The sequence below is a fragment of the Colletotrichum destructivum genome, chromosome 5 (genome assembly GCF_034447905.1).
Source record: "Colletotrichum destructivum chromosome 5, complete sequence".
In the NCBI taxonomy this organism is placed as follows: domain Eukaryota; kingdom Fungi; phylum Ascomycota; class Sordariomycetes; order Glomerellales; family Glomerellaceae; genus Colletotrichum; species Colletotrichum destructivum.
Genome location: NC_085900.1, coordinates 2,418,860 through 2,432,134, shown reverse-complemented (window position 1 = coordinate 2,432,134; position 13,275 = coordinate 2,418,860). Strand labels below are relative to the sequence as shown.

Here is a 13,275-nt window from a genome sequence, read left to right as displayed (position 1 = left end):
AGTCAGTGGCATCTCCTCACAGGTCAGACCAAAATACTTTAGTTGTTCGGATGCCAAGCCAAGAGCAGCAGTCACAAACACACTGACAGGGTTGCTTGGAAATAGAAAAGACCTGCAGGGATTGATGGCATGCATGCGCCATTGTCATTGTCAGCTAGCCCTTGGCCAGCTTTTGGATTCATGATACACACTTAAGGGATGAGCACAAAGCTATTCTATCAAGATCACCATCCTCCCTACCAAGCATCGTCTGTCTGTCTGGGGACTTTTGAGATCGGAATACCCATTCAACCACACAGCAATGTAACAGTACCAGAAGGCCTCGGGACAATGAAAGGGATATACAGACACGCAAACGGAAATGTTGCTGCCTCCCTCTATCTAGCTGGACCCAAAGAATGGAATCATGCTATGCAGTCTTTCAGAAGGCCCTTCTTTCAGCATGTGCGCTTTGTAGTCCGGAAAAGGCAATTTGAGGGCATTCTCACTCAGAGCCAACCTCATTGTGACTATTGAAAAGCCAGGACTGAAGGACATCCACCAGCTCATAAGTACAGCCATGCCTCAAGCGTCAAAGACCTTCGGTGGACGCGTTTGTCCTTGCCTCACATCCATGTGCTTCTATTCTCTCTGTTGAAATTACCTGCTGAGAAGCAAAACACTGCAAGCACTACCTTATATTACCATTGGAACAGGAGAGATTGTAAGTAAATCCCACTGAGAGACACTGAAAAACGTAGCTGCATGTCTGGGAGGAAACCCAAGGACGGCTTGGGGAGGGATGCGTCCCCAGGCCAAACTGGCTCCCAGGTTCAGACCCCGTCTACATCTTCAGCTCAGAGGAATGTCCAGAGCGTCCAGCGGCCGAATCCTGGGGTACTGCCACCAGATCAGTCGAAGGAAGGACGACAAGACACCGGGACCATGGCACCGCCTCCGCCAGAGCATCCAAGCATCCCGGCGCGCAAACCAGATCCAAAACGGTTCTCATGGGCGGCCGTGGTTGCTCGTGGCACGTCATCCAAGACAATGGACATGAGAGACACAGCTCCGAGCAGCACTCCATCTCAACCTGTGCCCACAACGACCTTGAAGGGGCCATCACCAAACGTGGTGACGTTTCCAGCGCCTTCACGGATCAACGAGGCTCGCAAACAAGAGTCAACATCCACGGCATCCACCACGAACCCGGATGTCGTAGGACCGGATGATGTCGCTACGGGAGAGCGGGCTCATGATTCAAGTCCTGAGAACACAAGAGCTTCTCCACCGCAGCCAAACCCCTCAATGATCGAGGCCAGCTCAACGGTGGACCGCTTAGCGGAACAAAACCGTCTCCTAGAGCTGAAGAGGTACTTGAGAGAACTTGCGGGGACACACGCCCTTCCCAGTGTACTCACAGAGCACTGGTACGACAAAGACGAATCCGAGACGACGTTCAAGACGACCGACTTGCTCTTCAAGGACTTTGTCGTGAGGTTGTCCGGGGAATTTTCCGATAAAGACAAGAGTCTGCGCGATACGAGACTCCAGCTCGAGACATCGAGATCAGCACAAGCGAATTTCGAGAAGGAGAAGAAGGCCTTGGAAAATGCCATCCAGGAGAAAGACGCCAAAATGGGCGAGCTCGCTTCCGCCGAGCAAGCCAGACAAGCGTGCGAGTCCAGATATCAGGATCTTGAGGGCCGGCTCACTAGCATCACCGCTGAGCGCGATGCGGCAACATTGGAACTGCGAGAGACTCGAACAAAGCTTCAGATAGCGGTCACCGAGTACAATGAGAAAGAAATCGCAATGCAGCAGCTCGGCTATGCTTTGGAAGAGGCCCAGAGGCGCAACCAGAAGAGCGCCCCTTCTGTCGACACGGAAGCCATGAGGGTCACGATATCCGACCTGCACGAGGAGTTGAAAGGCCTCAAGGCCGACAAGGCGAACCTCGAGAGGCAGTATCAGAGAGCAACGGAGGCCTACAAGAAGAAGGATGATGAGAGATCAAAGCAGCTGGAACACCAAGACGAGTTTGTGAAGGATTTGGAAGACAAGAACGACAAATATGAGGAAATGGTCGAGCGTCTCCGACACGAGAAGGACGAGCAGCTGAGGAGAGCTGCGAGGGCTGAGGCGGAGCGGGCGCCCACCACGTTTAGGGTCGACAACGAGATCCTGACGCTAGAGGAGTACGAGAAGCGTCTCGACAACGCGAGGGGCGACATCGCAGACCTGCAAGATCGGCTGGATCAGGCGGAGAATGACCGCGAGACGGTGATCCAGGAGGAACTCGCAGTGGACGATGTTCGAAACATGTTCAAGGATGTCATTATTCCCATCTACAGCGTGGCCGCGGAGGAACAAGCCCTCAATCTCTTCAGCATCTGGAACGACGAAGAAGGCGGGCTCATGTCCCTGGTGGGTAAAGATGGCTATCACGAGTATCTCCGCGTGGCTGTAGAGCCAGACCGTCTGCCATCCGAGGCGTCATCTCCTGGGCTCGTCGGCCGAGGCGGGGAGAGGCTCAACATGGGAGACTTCGACTCCCAGGGGTCGGAGCCGGCGAGCCCACCAGCAGCAGGACAAAGCCTAAAGAATGAACTTGAGGATTTCAGCAGGGAGTCTTCCGTGGTACGTTCGGCGTCTGCTCTCTTGTTCCAACTTGTTGCTAATGTTAGTACAGGCCCCCGAAGATATCCGGGCGGGCGAGGGAGACATTTCCGCCAAACTCCGCGAGGAGCTGGCCGAAAGCCAAGCTCAGCGCGCGAAGGCGCGCGAGAGAATCGAGGAATTGGAGAGCGAGATGAAGAAGCAACAGAGTGATATTGACACGCTTCAAGGCGAAATCCGGAAACTGGAGGAGACAACCGTCAGCACCGAAGACTTGAGCAAAGAAACTGAGGCGCTGGAGAAGAAGGATCGAGAGCTGGCCAGCTGCGAAGCCCAGCGCGTGAAAGCAAACGAGAGAATCGAGGAACTGGAAGGCGAGGCGAAGAAGCAACAAAATGAGATCGACAGGCTTCAAAGTCAAATCCGTACACTGGAAAAGATCGCCGCGAGCAACGGAGACTTGGGCAAGGAAGCTGAGGCGTTGAAGAAGAGGGTTCATGAGCTGGCTGGATACGAAGACCGGCACACGAAGGCGCGCGAGAGAATCGAGGAACTGGAGAACGAGACGAAGAAGACACAGAACGAGATCGGCAGGCTTCAAGATGAGATCCGCAAACTAGAAAAGACAGTCACGAGTATCGGAAACTTGGGCGAGGAAGCCGTGGCGTTGAGGAAGAGTGTTCAAGAGCTGGAACAGCACATCGCCGATCACAAAGAAACCGCCAAAACCGACAGACAGCAGCTTGAGGGGGTCTCGGCGATCGAAATGCGAAACAAGCAAGCCGAGCTCGACAAGTGCCGGGCTCTCCGAGAGCAGGCGGAAAAGGAGATCGAGGAGCTGAAGGCCGAGGCGAAGCGGCGCGAGAAGGAGCTCAGGAAGCTCAAAGACAAGTTCTCACTCCAGCAAAGGACGGACGAGATGCTCAAGAGGCAAATCGACGCCGTCCAGTCAAAGGCCAGCAAAGCGGAGGCCAAAGCCCAATGGGCCGAGGCTCGCGCCCTGCTGCAGAACCAAAGCGCGGGTGGGGAGGACGCCAACTCCAGCTCGGTCGAAGACGACCCGGATCAGCATCTGGAGCTTCTGACGAACTTGTTCAACCGCGTCAACGATGCCGAAGTTCAGCTGGGCGAAAGCCACCAAGCGGTGGAGAGCATACAGGTCATAGTTTCGGCTCTCCGGGTGAGGATCGGGGAGCTCGAGGCGCAAAAGAGCCGGCTCATGCAGGAAAAGGAGCAGCTCCAAGATGATCTCAAGATCTACGCAGATTCGGGGCAGGTTGTCGGGGAAGAGAACATCGCCTTGAACGAGGAGCTTCGCAGGAAGGAGGAAAAGCTCCAGGAGAAGGAGGCGGATATTGAAGAGATGAATGCGGACATTCGAAAGCTGAAGGAGGAGCTCAAAGAGAAGGAGGAGGAACTCAAGAAGAAGCAGAAGACGCTCGACGACTGTCACGCTCATGGAAAGGCACTCAAGGAGCAAGTTGCAGAGTTGGAAGGGCTCCAGGGCGACGGAACCCAGGATGACGAGAGCGAGGACGAGGACGACAACGACAACGACGACGAAAGCCAGAAAAATATAACGAGGCTCGAGGAGAAGATCGCCGAACTGGAGATGAAGGTGAAAGCCGAAGCGTTCAAAGCCCAAAACGAAGCGGCGAGACGTCATGAAGTGGAAGAGAACGGAGTCTGGAAGGGCACCAGCGGCGTTGCATTAGCGAACAAGCAGACCGAGCTGAACAACTTCAAGATGGAGCACGACAACATCGTGAGGACATACGAGAAGGACATGAAGGCCCTGAAGGAAACCCTTCGCGCGGACAAGGCCGAGCTAGAACGAACCAAGCTCGACCAGCAGCAGGCTGTGGACGAGCTCAAGGCCAGGCTCGAGGCCTCGGAAGGGGAGAGTCGCGATCACGCCGCCCGCTTGGAGAATATCGAGCTCGAACACCAGAAGGTCACGGATGGACTCAGGGACAAGCTCAAGGCCGCGGAAGGGAAGAGGTGCAATCATGTCGACACCGATCTGGAAGAGGTTAAGCGAGGGCATCAACTGATCGTGGACGAGCTCCAGGCCAAGCTCGAGGTATTGGAAGGGAAGAGTCGTGAGAATGACGCCAACTCGGAGAGAATCGAGATCGAACACGAACAGGCCATCAAAGAACTCGAGGCCAGGCTTGTAGTCTCAGACGGGAAGAGGTGCAATCATGTCGATACCGATCTGGAAGAGGTCAAGCTCAAGCATCAACACGCCATGGATGATCTTCAGTCCAGACTTGAGGCTGCAAAGAAGGACAGCCTCACAAACCACGCCGAACTGGAGAGGATCAGAGCCGAGCGCCAACGAACTGTGGAAGGTCTTGAGTCTAAACTCAAGGTTGCAGAGAACACTCGCCGAAGCCACGATGCCGAGGTGGAAAAGATCAAGCTCGAGCATCAACAGACCGAGAGCGACCTGAAGTCCAAACTCGAGGCGGAGAAGAAGAACAGCCGCACAAGCCACGATGAGCTGGAAAGGGCCAAGGACGCGCACAAACTCGCCATGGACGAACTTGAGGCCAGACTCAAGGCCGCGGATGCAAGGACTCAAGGCCGTGACGATTCCGCACTGGATGAAATCAAGCTCGAGCACCAAAGAGCTTTGGACGACCTCGAGTCCGGACATGAAGCTGCGGAGAACAGCAGTCGCAGAAGCCACGACGCCGAGATGGAAAGGATGAAGACTAAGCACCAGAAAGCCATGGACGAAATCAAGGCCAAACTCTCGGCTCTCGAGGATGTGCGAGACGCTCTCAACGATCCCCGCAAAGACGCCTTCAAAGACGCCCAGTCAACTGCGGACACAACTCCCACAGATGCGGCGACGCAGACCATCGTTGACCAGTTTAGACCGAGAGGAGCGCACTTGGACGCAAAGAACATGGTGCCCTTCCGCACGCGTCCAGGTCCGCCTCAGAGAATGATCGATACGGCACTCTTTTTACAGCGGAGAGAGCTGATGATGCTCGAGACACTCCACAGGCGTCTTTACGAACAGGTATTGAGTTCAGGTGCTCCCAAGCCATCCGAAGCCGGGACGGCCGGTCCTCCCGAGACGACGCCGGCGAGCATGTCCGATGGCTCGGCGCAGCCATCTGCCTCGCCGGATCAGAATCTCGACACCTCCGGATCCGAGACCGACAATCAGCACGCCGTCAGGTTGGAGAACATCAAGAAATCCTGTGAGGCGTTTGCAGAGAAAATACGGGAGAACGAAGAATACACGAAGCGCAACGAAGTGAGATCCACACTCCACAAAGAGATTCGGGCTCTCAGACAGAGGCTCGGAGACGTTGAGGCCAAGCAAAGCGACGGGGCCATAGACGATGTCGACCACCACCAGCAGCAGCAGCAGCAGCAGCAGGGAGCAGACGACACCGGCGCCAAGGACACGGACAAGCCCGGGAACGAGCACCAACAGGAGCACGACGGCGCGAGCGAGGACGAGTCGGGCGACGACGACGACCAGGACCCCGGCGACGACAACGTCGCAATCCTCAAGAGGATCGCCAAATTGGAACGCAAGATCGAAAAGACGCGGAAGGATGAGCACGGCCAAGAAAGGGCCCTCCTCGATCTGATCGAACGTACGGGCCAAGAACCTCGACATTTCCACGGGCTCGGCGGCCACCCCTGTGAGCCGTTCTGCAAAAGGAACAGCATAATCAAGAACAAAATGGTTATGGCTCAAGCAAGCACCATTTGGAGGCGCCCGGTGCCTCCCCGCCCAAGCGAATCGGACGAAGACGACAAAGACTACGGGAGCAGCTCGGACGGAGACTCCTACGGGGACGGCGAGCGCGCGCGTCTCAGCCTCGGGGCCCAGGAGTCGCTTGTACGCAGCATCCAGGCCCAGCTGGTCAAGTTCTACTCGTTCGCAGAGGCTTGCGACGAAGCCTTGGACGACATCTACCGCGCCGACGAAGACCTGATGGCCATCCCAGACCCCGTACCCGGAGGCCAGGTCCGCAGTCGGAGCCGCGACCAGAGGGCTATAACCCCCGCGGAACGAGCGGAGAGAGAGGTGGAAGACCGCAACGCCTTGCTCCGCGCAAACGCGTACGACGGCGCAGCCAGCGACGCGTCCTCCATCGCGTCCGACGACGACCTCTACAGCGTCGACGGCGACCCCAACCGCGCCCTGAAGTCCTTCATCCCGCACACCGTCTTCAACGTCCTGAAGAGCTGGAAGACCGGGACGGAGGGCCTCCTCGAAGGGGCGGACAGTATCCAGTCCGACGTCGAGGCCCTCATACACGCGGGCTACAACTCGGAGAGGTACCAGGGCCTGAAGCGCAGGATACGGCGCCTCAGGAAGATCATCGCCGACGCCGCCGCGACGAACGCGCACCTCCGGGCGCAGTTGTCCGAGGGCATCGCCGCCAGCACGGACGGCGACCTCCGAGAGAAGGTGCGGGACCTCAGGCACCAGAACAACACCCTGCGAGAGCAGCTTCGGGTCGCCGAGCAGTCAGGGGAGGATGGAGGAGCGGGAGACGAGCGTCTCGGGCAGCTTCGGAAGGAACTCATGCAGGAGAAAGCCCTGGTCCACGTCGAGCAGACCAGGTTCAAGTGGTTGGCCGAGGAGAAGGACGAGCTGGAGGTCATCATCGAGAAGCGGGACGAGACCATCAAGAAGCTGAAGGCTTCCCAGGCAAAGGCCATCCAGGACGGCCTGGACAGGGAGATGCGCGAGACGCTATTCGACAACGACGAGCTCAAGAAGGAAGTGGACCAGTTGATGAGGGAGGTCGGGAGCCTGAAGCAGAGGCTCAGGGACGAGTTCATGAACAAGGCCGCCCAGGTCGAGACCGCCCAGGCCGTCGTCCAGGGGATGAAGAAGCGGCTTGGCGACGCCCAGAGGCGATCGGACGTGGCGGAGGACAAGCGCTCCACGCTGATGACGGACATTGCACGGGCGCTTGACATTGACGGGGAGAACGACAGGACGCGGCTGGACAAGACGAGACGACGGCTTTCCAACATCCTCTGTCGGGTCGAGGAGGCGGACGAGGACACTGGGGAGGACAAGCACGACGGGGACGAGGGGGACAACAAAGCCGTGGACGATTACAAACCGGTTTCACGGCGAGAGCGCGAGCTGGTCCGGGAGATCCTAGACGAAAGGAAGAAGAGGGCGGAGCACCTCGCCGAGGAGAGGAAGCGGTATGAGGGCCGCCTCGGCGAACGGCACGCCGAGTACGAGAAGCAGGTCGAGGACTGGAAGGCCATGCACGACGCGGCCGAGAAGGCTCGGGGGCTGGCCGAGAGGAACCTGATGGACACCCTCGACCAGATGGGAATCCTGCAGAAAAGGTTCGACTGGCAGGAGGGGATGCTCACGTCGCTGGACAAGCGGCTCGAGGAGCAGTGCACCATCACCCAGCAGTTGGCCGAGGAGCTGGATGGGACGAACAGCCCGAACGGCGAGGACGGCCTCGGAGAGGACGAAACGGCGGGCAACCACGAGGTGGGCGGCGTCGAAGTGGGCGGCGGGACCAGCGCCGGGGGCCAAGGCCGCGGACGAACGCCTGGGGAGGAGGGGCCCCGAACGCCTCGGCCGCCCCACGAGCAGCCGGGCGGCGCCGCCGGCGGTGATCCCGGCGACGACGACGACGACTCTAGCGACGACTCCAGCGACGGCGATAGTGACGACGACAACGAGAACAACAACAACCCAGCCAGAACCCCGCGCGACAGATCGCGGTGTGCTTGCCCCTGCGTCGGGCTCTGCAACGACCCGACGAACCCCATCTTCGACGGCCTCCCCGCCGACGCCAAAGAGGTCGTCCGGGACCTCGGCAGGGTCTACAAATCGTACCGCGCGTGCTGCGGGACAAAGCGCGGCGCGGCGGCGCCCAGGGACGACGGGCGCCTCCTCTGGCGGCTGATGGGCATCATGCGGGCCGACGCGGACGTCCGGGAACAGATCCGCAACGCGGACCGGGGCTACACGCCGCGCCTCGTCCTGGCGTTCCGGAGGTGCCTGTGGGCCCGCCTCCTCTCGTGGGCGCAGGCGGTCGCGACGGTCGTCGGCGGGCTGCTCCACTGCGCGGCGTCCGTGCTGCCGGACGGGCGATGGAAGCCGCGGAGGCCCGGGGCGCTGCCGCCGCAGCGGGCGGCGATCGTGGCGCAGGACGTGCTGGTGCTGTGCGTGCTCTACCAGGCGTGGCGCGTGGTGAAGGTGTCCCGGGCGGTGCGGGAGGTGTGGGAGATGGCCAACCGGTACACGCGGGCGTACTTTGTCGAGCGCGGGCTGCACCCGGAGAGGTCCAGATGGTTCGGGCTCGACGGCGTGGACATGAGGTTGCTGGGGACGTCGGACGACCCTGTGATGGTTCCGCTCAGCACCGCCGTCGGCGACGGGATGGGGGGTTGAGAGGAGGAAGAGAGGGGATCGTCAAGCTCCGTGGAGGGCGCGGAAGGCACGGAAAGCGGGCGGCGGGGACGGATGACTCGCCGGCCTTGACTCGCCGATCCTGACGGACGGGTGAGGTGTGAGCGATATGCAGTGCAGTGTTAATTAGTTTCTGTTCGGATGGTTCGGGGTGTTTGGTTTTCCACGGGGTTACTTGGTCGATAAACGGTGTGCTCTGTTTCCCTCCCTGGACGGATTGTTGTACAGTAATCCTTGAGACTAGAATGATATCCCACGTGTGTTGGTTCTTCTTTGACGTGGACTTGTGCTCCTTGAGGATGGTTGATTTGGAATTGAGACATCGCACCACCCCCCGTGCCCGGGGCCCTGGGAACAAGGGTTCTGATCCGGAATAGGCTTAGACCCGGCAGTGACCCTCAGTTCAGAAGGGTCTCCACTCTCGGCCTAGTCCGGCTCTGTACCTCGGCCCTGTGGGGCGGTCGAAGGTGTTTTTTCGCTCTGGGCGGAAAGACTCGAGCCCCCGGTTCCCGCACAATGCCAGAAGAATCATGGTTGTTGGCGGAATTCCAGCGCACGTAATTAAACATGGAGACTTGTCAACTGTTTATCAATTCCAAATTTTCCCCCCCGTGCCCCGTTCTCAAACGCTGAAGAACGGACTTCGCATCCGGCCGACCCCGATTGTGCCTCGGCCGGCGGTGAGGGCAATGGGGACCCGGGGGGGGATGGGAAAGGAAAGGAACAAACAAGGCAGGCTGAGTAAGCATCACAGGGAAAGGCGCAATAAGTACTCTGTATCCATAATGCACTCTCTGCTCCTGCACGGGCAGATAGAAGATGTCACTCTGATGGGCAGTTCCCACACCACACTTGCTGGTGATGTCATGACTTGGGCGCGTTGCGTTTTGACAGCGGCCGACTAACCAGCCCGTCCGTCGGTTGTAATATTGAACCCGATATTTCAAATACCACAACGGACGGGATACCTGCGTAAGGTGACTGCGCCCACTCGGCCGTCGTCGTCACCAATCACCCACACAAAGAAAGGACACCAAAAAAAAAAAAAAAAAAAAAAAACCCATACTAGATACATCGAAGATAGATAGCTCGGCCGGCCCGGGACAAGGCCCCATTTCAAATACAACCCGTCCGAATTGAGTAGCTCGCAGCCGTTGCGGAATCCGTCCCAGTTACATCCCTCATTCTCCATTCCCCATTCCACATTCCACATGCCACATGCTACATGCTACATGCTACTACATGCCACCCTCTTCAAACCATACACTCACTCACTTACTCACTCACAATCTCTCTCACACACTCTCTCACTCACACACACCCGCGCAATTCCGCCCTGCAGATATTTCCCCCACATCTTCTAGAACGACCGACCCGTCGAATGCGAAGAAATGGTACGTGCTTCCCCCCCCCCATCTCGAGCGATTGCTTAATTCACCCCATATCCTAGCTCGTGAGCTTGCCTGCTTCATCCCGGCCCCCTCCCAGCCATCATTACCTCATACTTCCTTCCTCTTCTTGCACCAACATAAACCCCCCCCCCTTCCCGACATCCTCTTACTTCTTTATATATTTGCCTCTTCCTCTGCTTTGCCTCACCTTGACTTGATACCCACCACAAACACACATATACACATACACACTCACCTACAAAAACTCACATTGCTTCCTAATCACCACTACCATCACTAATAATACACCCCTCTCCTTCATCTAGAACTTCTTGAGATACCCGGCCATATCAGCCCGCCACACACCCCGCGTCCTCACTTCGTCGCGCGTCCCCCGCAGAGCCTTCACGGCAACCCACAACCCGTCTCAAGCTCAGCAGCAACATCACCACTACTCCCGCGGCCAGGAATCCGCCGCGCCCGGAGCATCTTCGTCCCGCGCAGACAGCGACGCCCCGTCCCACCAGACGCCTAACCAGGGCCAGCACGCCGCCCTCGACTCCCCCGACCAGCAGGAAAAGGAGACCTCCTCCCATAACAACCCGTCCACGTCCGCAGGGCAGCACCGCAAGCCCGCCATGTCCCAAAAGCTCATCCCCCAGAACCCCGACGACGTCATGGTCATCCGCGACCTGACGCCCAACATCACCACCTTCTCCGTGCCCTTCTCCCGCTTCGGCGCCATCAAGATCGGCGGCCGCGGCACCCTCGTCCGCCTGTCCTCGGGCGCCCTCGCCGTCTTCTCCCCAGTCGCCCTCACCGACGCCGTCCGCGCCAAGATCGCCGAGAAGGGCGGCGACCTCGCCTACATCGTCGCCCCGGACATCGAGCACCACATCTTCCTCTCCGAGTACAAGGCCGCCTTCCCCGCCGCCCGCCTTATCGGCCCGGACGGCCTGCCCCAGAAGCGCGCCAAGCAGACGGGCGACCCCAAGGTCAACCCGTCCGACGAGTTCTTCCTCGCCTTCAAGGGCGGCCCCGACAAGCGCGCCATCTCCGTCACCCCCGAGTTCGACGCCGACTTTGAGTACGAGTACGTCGACGCCCACGCCAACAAGGAGATCGTCTTCTTCTACAAGCCCGAACGCGTCCTCATCCAGGCCGACCTGCTCTTTAACCTGCCCCCCACCGAGCAGTACTCCAGGGCGCCCGAGGGCGAGCGCGACACCTCGTCCGGCCTCGCCAACCGGCTGTTCGGCAGCCTGCAGACCACCGAGGGCGACGTCAAGTGGGTCAAGCGCTTCCAGTGGTACGTCATGAGCAGCAAGGACAGGCCCAGCTTCAACGACAGCATCCGCCGCATCGACGCCTGGGACTTTGACACCATCGTGCCCTGCCACGGCGACACCATCCAGGGCGATGGCAAGGAGAGGTTCAGGAAAGTGTTTGAGTGGCATCTGGCCGGCGAGAAGCACTAGAGGTAGAAGGAGAGTGAGACACAGAAAGCGAGAGTATGCGTGTATGCTCGGGGAGTTCAGCGGAAGTGGGAGCCATGGTTTTTCATGGGTTGTATTACGGCGTTTGGGTTTCTGTCATCCTGCTCGATACCAAACTAGAATGTACACTGACTGACATGAACGACTATAACTGCTTTCGTGTGTGTGTGTGTGCAAGTGAGGCACCACCATTTTTGCCAATGGTGGAAAGGATGCACCGCCGTGAAGTAATGGCGAAAAGAACCGGCCCTCAACTCTGACGGGCCACTCCCAGTTACCCGAATAATCCAACACCTGAATGAACACTCACTTCTTCCGAATGCGAGCTCTTGATTACGGGACGAGCTGGAAGACAGACCGTGCTGGGTTGTTGCAGTAGGTATCACCCGAACTGAATCAGGCAACGTCGTTTGCGACATCAGAGGCATTGTTGTTGAATATGACATCTAGGCCTCTGGTGAGCTTGGTTGCGATTTTCAACATCCTGGCTTCCTTGGCGGCCACAGAGTCGATCAGCTGGCCAGCCACACAACCCTTGGTGTTCGCGGTCCGCGCGTACCACCCAGCCCACCAAAGCATGTTGAACATCAACGCTGGGAATTTGACCGAGGCGTTGAAGATGGCGAGCCAGCTTCCATGATCCGCCATGTCGAGGGAGACGACCCAGGCAGCCTCTGCAAACATACTACCGAGGGCGGATGTGGAACAGACTGGATGGGAGAAGATCTTGTTCAGATAGTGAGTCTGCGCTCCGACTTTCTTGCATTCGTAGTCGGCGAGATAACACGCCAAGCGTTTCTCAATCGACCGCATCGCAATGTTCGCCTGGAACCGCTGGGCCAACATCCAGATGCCAAGGTTGCGTTTGATATCCTCCGGTGGAAAGATGAAGTCTAGCACTTCTCGGTAAAAGAAGTCGAGAAGGCATAGCATATCCTGTGCGTCGATATCGGGTAGGACGGTCCCGCCATCCTGAGCTTCCTGCGGGATTGATTCAGCCATCCGCCTCGTCACAAAGAAACATGGAAAGATTTCCCATGTGTTCCGGGAGAAAATCCAAGTACCTGCGAGTTGGTGCGGAACACGGCCTCAAAATAGCCAGAGTGAAAGCTAAGGATGGCCCTGTGGACGCGGAACACGGCATTTTGGCAGATGATGGAGTAGTCGGCGAGCTTCTCCGTCAGAAAGAGCCATGGGGAGCCATCCGACAATTCGAATTCCATCGCATCGGGCTACTCGATTTACTCTTGTTCGTTCGGGTCGGTTCTGATCTGGCTATTCGTCTACTTGGAAGTAGTATACGCAAGCTGTCTTGGTGACCGAGGCGGAAAAGATGATGTTGTTGAATCCAAAGCAC

The 13,275-nt window shown here is 58.2% G+C and overlaps 4 protein-coding genes across 4 annotated transcripts; 3 read left to right on the top strand and 1 right to left on the bottom strand.

Annotated features, from left to right (window-relative positions):
• Positions 1-559: 559 nt before the first annotated feature.
• CDEST_08296 (uncharacterized protein) lies at positions 560-1,211 on the top strand (the record flags this gene model as incomplete). The annotated part of the gene is made up of 2 exons (XM_062924455.1): positions 560-592; positions 756-1,211. 2 exons carry the CDS (start codon positions 560-562, stop codon positions 1,209-1,211), a joined length of 489 nt encoding a protein of 162 aa, XP_062780506.1.
• Positions 1,212-1,287: 76 nt separating this feature from the next.
• On the top strand, positions 1,288-9,013 carry CDEST_08295 (uncharacterized protein; the record flags this gene model as incomplete). Its single annotated transcript, XM_062924454.1, has 2 exons — positions 1,288-2,619; positions 2,672-9,013. The coding sequence occupies 2 exons, from the start codon at positions 1,288-1,290 to the stop codon at positions 9,011-9,013; spliced, it is 7,674 nt and encodes a 2,557-aa protein (XP_062780505.1).
• Positions 9,014-10,422: 1,409 nt separating this feature from the next.
• On the top strand, positions 10,423-11,900 carry CDEST_08294 (Putative ribonuclease Z/Hydroxyacylglutathione hydrolase; the record flags this gene model as incomplete). The annotated part of the gene is made up of 2 exons (XM_062924453.1): positions 10,423-10,425; positions 10,749-11,900. The coding sequence occupies 2 exons, from the start codon at positions 10,423-10,425 to the stop codon at positions 11,898-11,900; spliced, it is 1,155 nt and encodes a 384-aa protein (XP_062780504.1).
• Positions 11,901-12,314: 414 nt separating this feature from the next.
• On the bottom strand, positions 12,315-13,141 carry CDEST_08293 (Putative BTB/POZ domain-containing protein; the record flags this gene model as incomplete). The annotated part of the gene is made up of 2 exons (XM_062924452.1): positions 12,315-12,899; positions 12,983-13,141. 2 exons carry the CDS (start codon positions 13,139-13,141, stop codon positions 12,315-12,317), a joined length of 744 nt encoding a protein of 247 aa, XP_062780503.1.
• Between the last annotated feature and the right edge of the window lie 134 nt (positions 13,142-13,275).